Raw genomic sequence first — 13,776 nt, forward strand, 5'->3', positions numbered from 1 at the left:
GGCAGCCCTACTTTTAAGATGGCTCTGTTTTGAGCACTTTCATTCACTGTACATATTTTGTACATTCACATGTCCCTTGAGTTACTTCTACTGTATGCTCCCCATTTGGCATGCCCCTCCTTGTTTAAAACCGCTTTTGGTTAAAAGTGTATACAGAGCAGTTACTGAGACTTTATGGCAGTACTGTAGCAATGGTATTATCATAATGCGCAGGTGCCTTTTGCTGTCTTTCCACAGTTTTTAGTAATGTGGTGTCATATGTACTGAAAAGCCTAGAGTTTTAGTCCTAGTTCTGATTAGTACATCGCAGATCTTTTGATAGACTTTAGGCCAGAACAGACTAGCAGGTAGCTGATATGTGATAATTGTGATCATTTACATATTTAGCAAAAGTTCATGGGTATGCTGTTGAAATGAGCGCCATAACATTAAAAGGTGATCTAAAGCAGGACTGGGCTAGCTAAAAGAACAAGAGGTTGTTAGTTGAGAAGAACCCAGTCTTCTCTGAAAGGCAAAGCTTGGTTTACAGTGTACACACTATGGAGCTGAAAAAGGACAGACCAGAAAGCTGAATTTGTTAGCTGGAAGAACTGAACTACCTTACATGAGAACTGCAGTACCTGGAAAGAGCTGAGCAATCCTTCAGAGCAGCAGTGACTGGACACAGAAAAGAACAGGATTTGCCATAGCTAGTACAGAGCTGCCCCACCTTGTCTTGCCAGGAGAAGTGGGGGCTGCTCCCAGGGCAACTACCAAGCTGGAAGATGCATCTGGTGTCTTTCCAGGAAGACTTCCTGTTGTGGCAAGAATGATTTTTTTGGGGATTCTGCTCCAGACTTGGGTCTCAGGAAAGACCCACAATGCTGTCTTCAAGAAACTATGATGAGGACTCTGATATAAGATAGTGGTTAGTGAATCAGTGTTGATATCTTTGAGAATGTTTTCACAAATGCTTTCTGTTGTAGTTTAATAAATTGGATTTATATTTTGAGTTGATTAGAATTACTTGAGATGCTGGGTCTTGGGGACTCAAGAAGGTTACAGTTTTTTTTCACCATTTTTCATGCTTGGGAAAAGGTAAGCCTGGATCCAGCTTCCAACTGGTAGTAGATTTGCCATATATGTGTGTGTGTGTATGTGGGGGGAATTGTTGTACCTCCTGGATACCCTCATCAACAATATTGTCAGTAAGACATCTCTTTCCTGCTCAAATGTTGAAAATGTGTTTTTTTAAAAATTCAAACATTTCTTAAATGAAATGTGTGTGTGCCCAGTATTTTCAAGCAGCCTTTTTCCAAATAAAAATTAATGCCCCATCTAGCACGTCTGCTGAGGATTCATACAACCCTTATAAACTGTGCCTGTGCATTTTAATTTTTCATACGCATATAAAAAAGCGGTAGCTAACTTCCAAACAGCAATGTTTCACAATTTCTGACCCTTTTACTTCTATTTTTAAAAATTCTTTGAGTAGTTAGTTGCATAAATTAAAGTACAATTTGTGTTCACAGTTATGCACATCTTTGCCAATTAGCTTTTCTGTGAACTATTTGCTGTGTGAAATGCCAAATATTTCAGTCAGCAGACTGGTCTGAAGCAATAAAGACAGTCGTCAAAATCACAGGCTCCTCTCTCACCCGCTTTGCTCCCTGCTGCCCATGATTTAACTGGCTTTTATTTTTTGGGTCTTGCCCAAGTTCACTACAGGCACATTTTTTGAAAGTTTCCTTCTGTTGGCTAGACATTTATGTTTAAAAGCAATGTTTATTTGTCAGGGTGCCAGCACACAGAACCTCAAGACAGAACAGAGAGCTTAAGTAAGGTGATCAAATTGCAAGAACTTCTAATGCCAAAATAACTTTATAACAGTTCAGGGACTGTTCTAACACTGGCGGTTCATGCATTGTGGAAGCTGTAGAGGACTAGCCATTGTTTCAAAGGCAAAACACAATCAATTCACAGGCCTGACTGTAGTTCTGATGTCTCACAAATAGGAGCTGTTTGCCCAATGGATGGTCTTTCAATCTGCAACAGCCAATCTGGCCATAGTTTCAGAGGTACAGGAGAAGCTAGTGGACCAATATGAGTCTTCTTTTTTCTTCAGTACCTGAGGAGAATCTTGATGTGACTGTGAGCAGAGGTTGCCAGGTGGGATGAAGCTATCAATGTAATCATTTCGCTATGTAGGATATTTGCTATTCAATCCATCTCCAAGGCAAAGCTCTGAAGCATGATTCCTGCTAAGAGCAATATTCATGGCTGAGTGAAAATTAGCAGGGCAGTGAAATGCTACCAGCAAAACAGAGATTTCTTGATACTTGCAGCATTTCCCCAAAATACAGAAAGAATATTACTTTCCTAATTAAAAAGAAGAGTCCAGCTCGCAGAAATTGATGAAGACCAATCATACTAAGTGGCATTGAGGAGGCAAGGAATGCAGACAGCTGTCAGTGAAGACAAAAAGGAAGCAGAGGTGGATGGAAGGTGGTGTCCTCTGATCCCTAGAGCTCATAGTTTCCTGGTAGGCAAGATTCACATGCCCTTCTTTTCTGAATGAATGAAACTTCCTTATGTTGAGTCAAACCACTAGGCCATCTAGTTACTAGTATTATTATCTAATGTGAGTGTGGCAAGCAGAGAAAGGGCTTTTGCCATCCTTAACTGGGGGATTAATGTTTGGCACCCAAAGTAACTGTTCTACCACTGAGACACAATCATTTAAAAATGAACCATCAGAAATGGGACTTGGACCCATTTGTCTTGCCAGAGATCAAAGGGAACAAGTCCAGGTCTGACCCTGTCCAACCACTTGGGCCATTAGGATATGCTAATATTTAAAATGGCTGTGGTCTTTTTGAAGCGAAATGTGTTCATAGGGAGACGTTGCCCTTTTCCGCACATGCCACTTACATTATTTCAAAGACGTTCGATCCCAACATTTACCATGAAATTTGTCCACAGTCCCCTTCTTTGTGTTTTTTCCTGGCTGCCAGTTCCCCCCTGTTCCCCCCCACACGTTCACCATAGTGATGCTTCATAGCATTTCTGATTCATTGACACAAAAAATGGGGGTGGGGGGGAGAAAAAATATCCAGAAATAATTTTAAAAGGAGAAGGACAAAGCTGTGAGGTGAGGGTACCCTCCCCCCATCCCAAAAAGGCAAACAGCCAAAATTGAGGTTTGGTAATCACACAGGAAGTATGGAAAATGACCCGTGGTTTCGGCAAGAAAAATAAAACATTCCAGTATGTTTGCCCTATTAGGAAAGCTGGCTTGGAAACATTTCAGTGAAAAGAAACACTGTAAAAGTGTTTTCAGATACAACGGAAATAAAGTGTTTTGGAAACATTTTCAAAACCAAAGGGGGAAAAAACAATGCAGAACTCCACACAGGAAACATTTCATTTTCAGCTTTAAAACATCGTAAATCTATGCCATTAAAGGTTATAAATAAATAAACAATGTTGTAAATGGCATATGTGGAAGGGGCTGTTTGTTAGAATCAGAGGGAGGAAAGCATCTCCTGCCCCAGGACTCTTCTAGCTACAAAGGAGCAGGACCCCTAAGTTTGCAGTAGTGGGGCTATGCATGGCACCTTCCAAACCAAATCTCCCCACCACATTCTGCAAACAAGGATGGAGGGGACAAGATAAAAATAAGTGTTCTCTTGGTTATGTTTCTAATTCAGTGTTAGATAAGTTTTGTTACTTAGCAGACAGTTCTATGGAAAAAAAACATACTCAAGTATGAAACCGTGCCAGTTTCACCATGGCTGGGTCCTGCCTAGAATTTCTTTAGGTGGAAGGCTGGGACATCATTTTCACAGCGTGATCCTTCCTGAAGCAATCCCAAACACCTCTTCAATGCTGGTCCTGAAATGAACGCCCAGGAATAGCTTAAAGGGGCAATCGAAGGTCTCCCATGAGAGGCAGGAATGTCCAGTAATCATCCCCTTATACCCACAGAAATTCTAGCTGGAATCCAAGCCCATATCTTAAAGCCTACTGCTTAGTCATCAGTATGAAGCAGCCAACTACATTTGAAATCCTTTGCTTAGCATTGCCTTTAGGTAATCAATGTGGTATAGTTTGGCCATCTACCAAACTGTACTATTAGTGAGTGCCTGATCATTAATTAACGCTTTAATTAATGTGGTTCTACACAACTCTAATTTACTCTGGGGACTATTTGACTTGTTCTCAAAAACCCATTTGTTGAAGATAATTTTAGAAATACAACAGTGGACCCACCTTGCTCTTCTGCTGGTGAAAAACAAGGAGGGGGGAATCCCCTGAAATAGGTATGCTTGTGAGAACTGCAAGGACAACACCATGTGGGATGAGATCAGGAGTAGTAAGGAGGAGAACTGGGGAAGAATGCATGAAAAATTTGCTGGATTCTCTCCTATTTTTTATGAACATGTCAGAAGTGGCTAAGAAAGTGTGCGATGAAAAAAGATATTGTTTAAAATCTTGTCTCTGCCATGAATTCCTGATCTTTTTAGGCAAGCACCACTGTTGAGCTCTCTCTATGCAAAATGAGAACAATACCGATGTACCCTGCATGGACAATTGCAATGTGAGTATGTATGTGAAATACCTTGGTATTTCAAAGCAGTGTATATGTGCTTAGCACAATTATTAAAAGTCAGTGATTCTTTTTTTAAAAAAAACTATGAATATATACAGGAGTATCATTTATTTCCCTTGTAAAATGTTGGTTTCTTTCAGTGTAGAAACAATAAGCTCTGCAACACATAAACAGTTAAAAATGGGTCACATTAAGACATATGGAGTGACCTGATTTGTGCTGGATCAACACCTTATCAGATTGCAGTTGTCACTACAAAGCAAATGTGGGGAAGTCTGCCCATTCTGGCTACATCAAAACATACTTCTCTTTCTTTCTCTCTCTCCCTCTCTCTCTCTCACACACACAGACATATACACACGCACACGGTGTTCTGAAGGCAGCATTTCACTTGGAGTTGCCGTAAATGGGAACTAAAAGACCTCCAAGCTATGAAGAGTGATCAGTGCCCAATTGGTTATTTACCATCAGCTGCTTTTAATTAAGCCCTGTTACCTTTTAAATGAGAGGGAACAGTTGCCGTGCAACACAACACAGCAGCCTCTCTTGTTTTTTTCCTCTTAACTTTGTAATTCTTAACTATGTGAGGTGTAGTTAATGTTTCTTTAAAAGTAGGCCACTAGCGATCCCATGGAGCAATTTGCCTTGCTGAGCTAGCAGTCTGGGCTGGTGGACAGAAGGGGCGGGAGACAACTCCCAATTGTGCAGCAGAGGAATCAATACTAGCACAACAGGATCACTTTGCATCTAGCAGGAAAAACAGAAAAGCGGTAACACAGTTATAGCGTCTGACACACATAGCTAAGAAAACAAAGCTAAACGGAGACACATTGGCTTGGCTTTTATTGGAAAGCCCCGATGCAATCTATAGTCATCAAGTTGTGGAAAAAATTCAGGACACATATAAAGTTAGGAAGGCAAATGAAGAGAACAATACAAATTAGACAAAATTTACATTTCAAAATATCATGAAAGCATTTTGACTGACTTTGCCTAAAATACTTTGAATCTCATTATTGTCATAGGCAATATTTTCATACATTTCCTCCATTTTTTTAAAAAAAGGCCTTTTGTTTATGTATTCCCCATAGTCATTTTCTCATGTACAAGTGTTGTCCAGAATAGACTTTCCTTTTCAAAAGTAGGAAAAAGGCTTCTATGGAGAAGGGTAACTGGATTTCATCTACAATGCAAGTCATGAGACACCCTAGTTTGGTGTTTATTGGTGCCAGAATTCAGGCGAAAGAATAAGAACACATCCTACTGAGAAGCTTTACTTCCATTTTGAGATGCTATACACAGATTTTTTTTTCTGTAACATTCGAACAATGTAATACATTCCACCACTTTTGTGAGCCTGACTCTTAGGTTCACAGCTCTTGAATGCAATGCTGTTCAAAACTTCTCCGACAGAATCACAAACACCTAGTAGTTTTTTTTTAAAAAAAGCTGCAATCAGCGTTTTTCGTTTAATAAATACAGGCTGCTGGAGGCTTGAAAAACAAAAGCTAATTGGCACTTTAAATATAATAAAATACTAGTGTCTGTTCTAAGTGTCAGCAGTTCCATACGTTTAACCAAAGGGGCAAACAGATCATAATAGCTCTGCTACTAAATGTCAATCACTTGCTTGACCTGTTAATGGCCTTTTTGACAAGGACGCCTACTGTGCACCCTACAGCACACATAATACTATAGAATCTTACTGTAGAAAGCAGGTAGAAAACTATTTTTGTTCCATCCACATAACTCCCTCTATATATGTAAGACACATTCAGCTGTAATTTATTACCATTCTGAACAGTGCATATAGCACAATAAAAATTAAACATTTTGTTTACATTTCAAAAGGAGTTTAAAACACGCTGTGTGTCAATCTGGAGCTCAGCCAAAAGGACCTTTGACCATAAAAAACTGTGGGGGGTGGGTTTTTTTTGGGGGGTGGGTTTTTTTGGGGGGGGGGTATTGTTAAAGAAACCTAAATTATGCTCTCTTTATGTCTGATCACTTCCGCACTTCTAAATGCAGGTGCAGAAATAAACAGATTGGCATGCAGAATTCAGTAACGTTGTAAACTGAGCTTTTCAGAACTATATAATTTATTGTAACATTTGATTTGAAGGTGGGCTGCAGCCATTCCCTTCAGTGCGGGATTCCTGGCAAATGCAGATTCTGAAGTTGCGAGCTTGAAAAATAGATTTTAATAAAAAACTGGAGGCTGAAAAATCTCAGAATTTGGGAAGTGCAAGTAAATTTTGTGCTACTAAATTAGGGGGCATACTATAAGATTTGCAAGTATACCAGTGGCTGAACATAAGCTGTCATAGCATCCAAATGACAAAACAGTTTGTCAGGGACTCATTGTTAAAAAGAAGCGCCAGGTTATGAGCCTGCTTGGGAGTCCTTCCATTTAGCATGAAAACTTTACCCTCTAAACTGAGATGTGGAGCAGCAGACTGTGCTTAGGCAGTAGTGAGAGATCCATTCAGTACATGCTCAAAAGCATTCCCTGCTATTGTTTTTTCAGATGTTCTACTACTGAGGGTCAAACTGAACATACTTTAAAGCTGACTAACATCCTCCGCTATAAAAAGCTGGAAGGGCCATTAAGGGGCACCTCCATGGCTTCAACTATTTAATTCGCCCTTCTGAAGTGGTGATAAGTACTTTCCCTCCCTCAGTGTAATTGCAGCTTCAGAGGGGTTATTAGAGCATTGAGGCAGCAGGTAATTATTTCCTGGACTTACACTCAGCCCTATGTGGTTTCTAATTAGTTTCATATAAAATACAATAGATTTTTATGATGGATATCTGACATCATGTCCAGTTTAATCCTGAGACCTGACACCAGAATCTGGCTCAAACTGGTTGAGAGCTTTGGTTCACACTAAGTTCTGCTGTCATTATACCTCAGACCTAACATAGCTCAGCTGACATCTAACATTAAGCCTTAGTTTGGTTTCATGTCAGCGAGCCTTTGGCCACAGTACTTCATGCTGCCGTCTCTCCTTCCCTCACATGCTCTGCTCTCTTCTGCCCCAAATCATGGCAAGCCATAAGGATCAAATGATGGTTTCCAAACTGACACTAGTTTCTTCAAAATAGGAAGAGAGGGTATAGCAGCTTGTGAGGGAAGGAGGGGGCACCAAGTCCAAGGCTCATTCAGGTAATCACTCAGCTGGCTTACTCTACTGGACTGTGTTGATCAGCAAGTTGTACCAAAACTATGGTAGCCTTCTGGTGTAGATTTGGCACTAAAGATAAAACTTTTTTTTAAAAAAACATTCTCTTTCCTGATTGAACTTCTGAATACTCTCTTTGGTGGAAAAGTGGCTTAAAGGTCAACTAATTTGTTTAGCGTTTCAATTACCCATGTGACAAGTGTTGCTAGTTTTTTCTCTTTCTTCCCATTAAATGCTGGAACTGTCTCCATGAAAAAGGAGACAAAAGTAGAAACTAATGTTCTCTGTAAGCTGTGTGGCCACGCAGACACCATATGGGTGCTGTGTAGCTTAGGTGGCTGCTGGTGGGGGAGCTCCCACAGTTGGCTCACTTCCACACAGAGGTAGGGAATTTCCATGCAGTCCCCTATCGCAGTTAGAGGGACCATTGGTAGAAACCTTGTCCCTCATTTTTATGTTACTTTGGGTATACACCAGATAGCTATTCAGATATTCCTCACTAAGCACCTGAGACCTAGTTCTTTTTATCACATAATGCCACTTCACACCCACATTTTAAAAATACCTCACCAAGCTGCAAAATGAATAGAGACACTTTGAGGGCTGGGACAGGTCAAAGCAAGCCCACCCTATGAAAAGATCAGCCATTATTGTACATGACTCCTACATAGCTGCTCTCCCTCCCAGCAATGAGTCAGGAAAGTATGCTCCAAAGGTAGAAAAAGGGACAGGATCTGCAGGCCTAGCAGTTGGTGAACGCTCTGTCCTTTCACAGGCATGAAATGCACCATTTTTGAGGCCTAATACAAAAATATTAACACTTCTGTCAATTAGTTATACACTGTTATATCTCTACAATATAACTCTTTATACTGTACAGCTATAACATAACAAAAGGTGCAATTCCTTTAAAAAAATTCACACACTGCACATTTTTATCATTTTATTTTGTATAAACCTTTTTTTAAACACTTTACATAAATTAACTCCTCTGAGACTAATATTTGATGTACAGTAAATTGTAATTCATATAAAAATCCATAAACAACTCGTCTCACATAATTTACAAAAAAATCAAGGTTTCCTTTGCTTCTCTATGACAAGGATTCCACTTGCCATTCCTGCCCCCACCCCCGCCCCCGAGGCAAACCACATGATCATTGTAAAATCCATTATTAAATTCCCATTGTAGCATAAATTGCTTGTGCCAATGTCCTTTTAGAAAGCAGCACAGTTTAAAGCCTTCAGGGTGTCCATAAACAAGAGGTTTTTTGCCCCCCACATATTAAAATGAACAGAGATATATACCACATCCTATGCAGAGAGAGGAAGAGATCAAGAGAGAGAGTGAGAGAAGGAGAGAGAAAGAGAGAGAGGAGAAGATAGACGATTTGTTGTAGGCAAAGGTCAACAATTTAGTAATATTTGGAAACACCGTATGGGTATCTTAGTGAAAGACAGTGCCTCAGAGGAATAGGCAGCCTGTTCCCAACCCTTTAGGCCTTTCATTTTAATACTTTCAGTCCAACTAGAGTGCAGCGATATGCATATGTAAACATATTCTTTAAAGCAGATCACCTTTAAGGTCATTCAGAAAAAAAACCCAGTCTTTTTTTTTTTTAGCAGTATCATTCTTCCGGAAGGCTCTCTCTTCTTTGTAGAGTCTGTTCAGATTGTGCTACAGAAAAAAAATCTGAGCAAAGGTGTATATTTAGGCTCAAGTAGTAATGCAGCAAAACCATTTGGTCTCCCTCTTTGAAGACACTGGTACAGAGTCAGTCTCTTTGGCAGCCCAGCTCAACCAGTGTGTTACCTCTTTCCAATCTCACTTTGCCTAAGGAACTGAATATTGTTAGCGCTGTCTGCTAATTCAGGGTATTGCTCCACGGAGAGTACATAGTACCCATCATATCCTTGGACTTTTCCAGCACTCAGTAGCTGCCTCTTTTCCCCTTCGGTCCATAACCTGGCACCTTCTTCTCCATCCCTCACTCTTTGCTGTTCTCTGGCCCAGGCATTGGATAAAGCCCTTTGCCTCGCCTGCTCTAATATCCGCGCCTTTTCCTCGTCAAGAGTCATGCCATAGCGGACATGAAGAGCCAGTGCACCATACTGCATTTCAACATCAGCAAACCTACGAGTCCTGCCATTTACTACAGTGGTAGACTGCGAAACAGTAACGTTGATGCCATTTTCCAAGGCTTTCCGGCCACTTGTCAATCTCAGCGTGCCTAGGTCGCTCTCCGGCGAAGTGGTCTTTATGAAATAGTGTGTGTCTTTTCCTTCAATGGTGAAATGCAAGTTCTCCAGGTAGTACGCGTTGTTCAGAACTGCTGCCACTTTGATACAATCCTCGTTTGCAATGTTGAGCACGTTAGTCTGTACTTTGCCCTGATTGACAGCAAGCATCACCCCTTTCCCAATCAGAGACTTGACAGTTGCGAACCACAGCCATGATTTCTCACTGCCAGGCCTACACTTGCTGATCTGGACTTCTGCCATCTTCCCCAGGGACAAGAACGCCTTTGCTTCCCTGGCCACTTGTTGTTGGACTCCAGAAATTGGCTGAAAATAAGAACAGGCAGAAGTTTAAAAACTACATATAACCCTTTAACTATCATGTATTTTTGCCGCATTTCCTAGAATTGACAATAGGGCATACTACAGCTGACAGTGTCAAAGAGCTAACTGAATCTACACGCTGCATTGTATTGTTACAAATGGTACACTAATTGAAAATGCTTGATTTTCTCATTTTTGTCCCATTGAGAAATTCCTGGCACCAGATCTCTGCAAAGAAAATGGGAAAGGTTGTATATAAAGCACTCTTATGTCTAATACTTAACATTTACATAAGTCTTTCATATGTTAATTAACTCATATTGAAAACAGTTGTGGAAAACATGAACACAAACATTCTCAGATGAAGAGGTGGAGATAGTAAAGCAAATTAGCTTGCTCAAGGCTGCAAGTGGAAATGGATGTCAAATCAGGGGCTCGGTTAAGACTTTTTACTAGCCCTACCTTTTCTCACAATATAAATACTCCCATAGAGACTAACAAGTCTTTTGGAAACAGCCTTGAAGAGGATTACTACCCTTTTTGCTGAACTGAAAATTTCCCTGCCTTCATGTTTATTGTTGAAATAAGTAAAAATTCAAGACAAGGGCTTGTAATTCAGGTATACTATCATCTATTTTTCCTAACTGGAGGAAAGAACATTCCCCTGAGCATTAATGCACATCACTATGTACAATAATTGCACAAGTATATGTTTTATTGTGACCTAGTATGCAGTCTTCTGCTCACTGCATTCATGTAACTGTCTCTCATATTGGGCATGTTCCTTTATGTTTCTCTCAACTATTGGTACTATTTGGGTCACAGTTTCATGGTAATAAATGGCATACTGACAAATTGCGTCATAGGCATTCAACGTTCAAATTTTTGTAAAAGTTATAAAGCTTTCTGTTGACTTTTGACAAGCACCTATCATTCACCCTTAACTCTGCCATAGAAATGCTGAGCTAAGCAACGTGTTAAGGAGAGCAAATTACTTGTATCCTAAAATTTATTTCTATTTAGAAATTGTCAATAAAAACATTAAGTTGGAAGTTAAGTTCCCATTCCTTGCTCAAAGTGTCTCTAATATGGAGGGATGGATGAGCCAGGGATGAAGTAATGCAGGTGGGACAGATGGATACTGACTGAATTAGAAGAAGAAGGGTGAGAGAGGAAAGACCTGCCCCCAGTTCATGCACCTGGGTCCGTGTATCCAGGACAAGATGCTCGTGCTGAGGCCTTTAGTAATACTGGTGTGAATATGGTTTCTTGCTGTGGCAAAACTGGTATGTAGCTCAAGAAGCCGTTATGTATCAGAAGTGGAGTTGTTTTAATTCTATATATGGGTAACTGGCTCTGTTACAGATGCTTCAGAACAATCATTACGAGTATACCACTTCTTAAAAGTTTCACATGGTAACTAAAAATTGGATGCCACATGGCATTATGTTCTCTGAACAGTTCAGATTTATACTTGCTATTTTCCTAAATGGCATAGACAACTTTGGCACTATACACTCCGTTCCTTGTTTTTCAACATTTAGAATTGCTACATATTGCTAGTCTGCTTTAGATTTTTTTTTCTAAACCAAGACATTCCATAGCGCCTAGAGTTAGGACTCTATGTAATGGGTTTTACCTGAGGTAATTTCACATTCAATATTTTATCTTCACATATAAAACATGGTTAATATTAAAGAGAAATAAAATTGTACTGGTGCTTGGTATACATAATTTATGTCACCTGGTCTTCTGTTTATTTCACAGTCTATTTTTTATTACAGTGTTCACATTCTGCCTTGAGGCAGGGTGCTGGTACAAATGCAATCTCCATAGTTTCCACTGGGAAAGTTACAATTCTTAAAAGAGGTTTCAAAGTACTATTATTTATTGATTAATTCTCCCCTCCCTCTCCTTTTTAAAAGTCTACGTTATAGAAAGGAAATGAGGAAATGTTGAAATTCAAGTCTGACACTTAGCAAAGGCACAAAAGAAGTAGAATTAGCATCTAGGCAACGAATGTCTTTTGGAAGAAAAATACCCAGATCTTCACAATTTTTTAAATGCCAAGTAGGCCTCTAGGGATTATAATGTTCAAACAGAATACCATTCTTTATTTAATTTGGTTACAATTGCATTTTCATTTTTCCTTACCGGTACATCATCCCATTGCTGACTCTTCACAAGTTCGTAAGAGGGCTCTGTTAAATCAAATTTGGGCACAGGGAAACCAGGAATAGCATTGTGCAGGTGGAAGCCAAATGTCACTAGCCAGCTGTTAACATCTACAAAGCAATTGTACAGAAAGAAAGAGAAACATTAGATTTTCTTTTCCATTTATTAAATTTGATGCTATAGAATTTTTATCAACTTCAGTAGAGATGGAACCTGTGCTTTGAAATGTAGTTTAATATCATTTGGTGTAACAATCATGTGTACTAGAAGCTCACCATCCACACATAATGGGAGCACGTGCTGTTTCTGATACATGCAGCTGCTGTATTGTGTGAACAGGGACAACATGCTTATTTACCATGCATGCACAGCCTGAGTATGTACTTTCTATATTTTCCAGCAATCACATTCATGTGTTCCAAGCCAGTATCTGCATGGTAAATACACAAATTGCCCCTCTGCACACAACCTGGCAACCACAGATATCAAGGGGATCATGGGTAGGGTATATTCCCATTATGCATTGTTGGTAGGTTCCTGGTGATTGTAACATCTGAAAAGGACTCATGCTAGGATTGTAACTTGTCTGATTCTGATTCTTCTTTCCTCCAGTAACTAAGAAAGATGCACAAATTCACTGCTACCCTGAGCCAGTGAATTTCATTTGCACGTTCCCTTACCATATGGAAGACATACATGTGGCTCATCTTGCTAGATCCCCCTGAATTATATCTCTGGTTTGTTTTGCTAGACTGGGACTGCAAGCAAAAGAGCAAGCCAAAGAACAATACTATCAGTTTTACCTGTTGGTGGTAGCGGTACAGAGTCCAGACAACTTTCCTACTTATTCTGCTGACAGGCAGTATATATGGTTAAGAGTGTGGCTGAGCATCCAAATTATCAGTTTAGTGGCCAAGCTTAAACAGATCCTAGCTGAGCAATGTCTTCAACATTCTGATGTGTACAAGGACCTGAGCATCAAAATGGCGGCCTTTGGATTTCACCAACATTTTCTGCATCTGCAGTTGACCTCAACCCTAAAGTGAACTTACAGCTTCAGGCACATCTTCCCCTTCTGAACTGGTGCCAAAGATTTCCATACACACGGCACCTTTTCCAAACAATGGAAAGAACAATGATGTTTTTTCAGTACAGAGAAATGAACACAAGTCTTCCCTGTTCACATTTCACACACACTCTTTCATGAATGCAACAGGAGTTTGTGTAAAGAGGGAATTAAGGATGAGGTTGCGAGATCTTTTTTTT

The 13,776-nt window shown here is 39.9% G+C and overlaps 1 protein-coding gene across 3 annotated transcripts in view; it reads right to left on the reverse strand.

Moving 5' to 3' along the window:
* Window positions 1-5,417: 5,417 nt before the first annotated feature.
* LOC125439722 (teneurin-3) overlaps window positions 5,418-13,776 on the reverse strand; it is a 171,048-nt gene continuing 162,689 nt past the window's right edge. For all 3 annotated transcript variants that reach the window (XM_048508858.1, XM_048508857.1, XM_048508856.1), the window contains 2 exons: window positions 12,490-12,620; window positions 5,418-10,338 (listed from right to left, as the gene is read on the reverse strand). In XM_048508858.1, the coding sequence (XP_048364815.1) occupies window positions 9,583-10,338; window positions 12,490-12,620 (887 nt within the window). In that variant the 3' untranslated portion in view covers window positions 5,418-9,582. The remainder of the gene's footprint in view (window positions 10,339-12,489; window positions 12,621-13,776) is intronic.

The sequence above is a fragment of the Sphaerodactylus townsendi genome, linkage group LG10 (assembly GCF_021028975.2).
Source record: "Sphaerodactylus townsendi isolate TG3544 linkage group LG10, MPM_Stown_v2.3, whole genome shotgun sequence".
NCBI classification, from domain to species: Eukaryota; Metazoa; Chordata; class Lepidosauria; order Squamata; family Sphaerodactylidae; genus Sphaerodactylus; species Sphaerodactylus townsendi.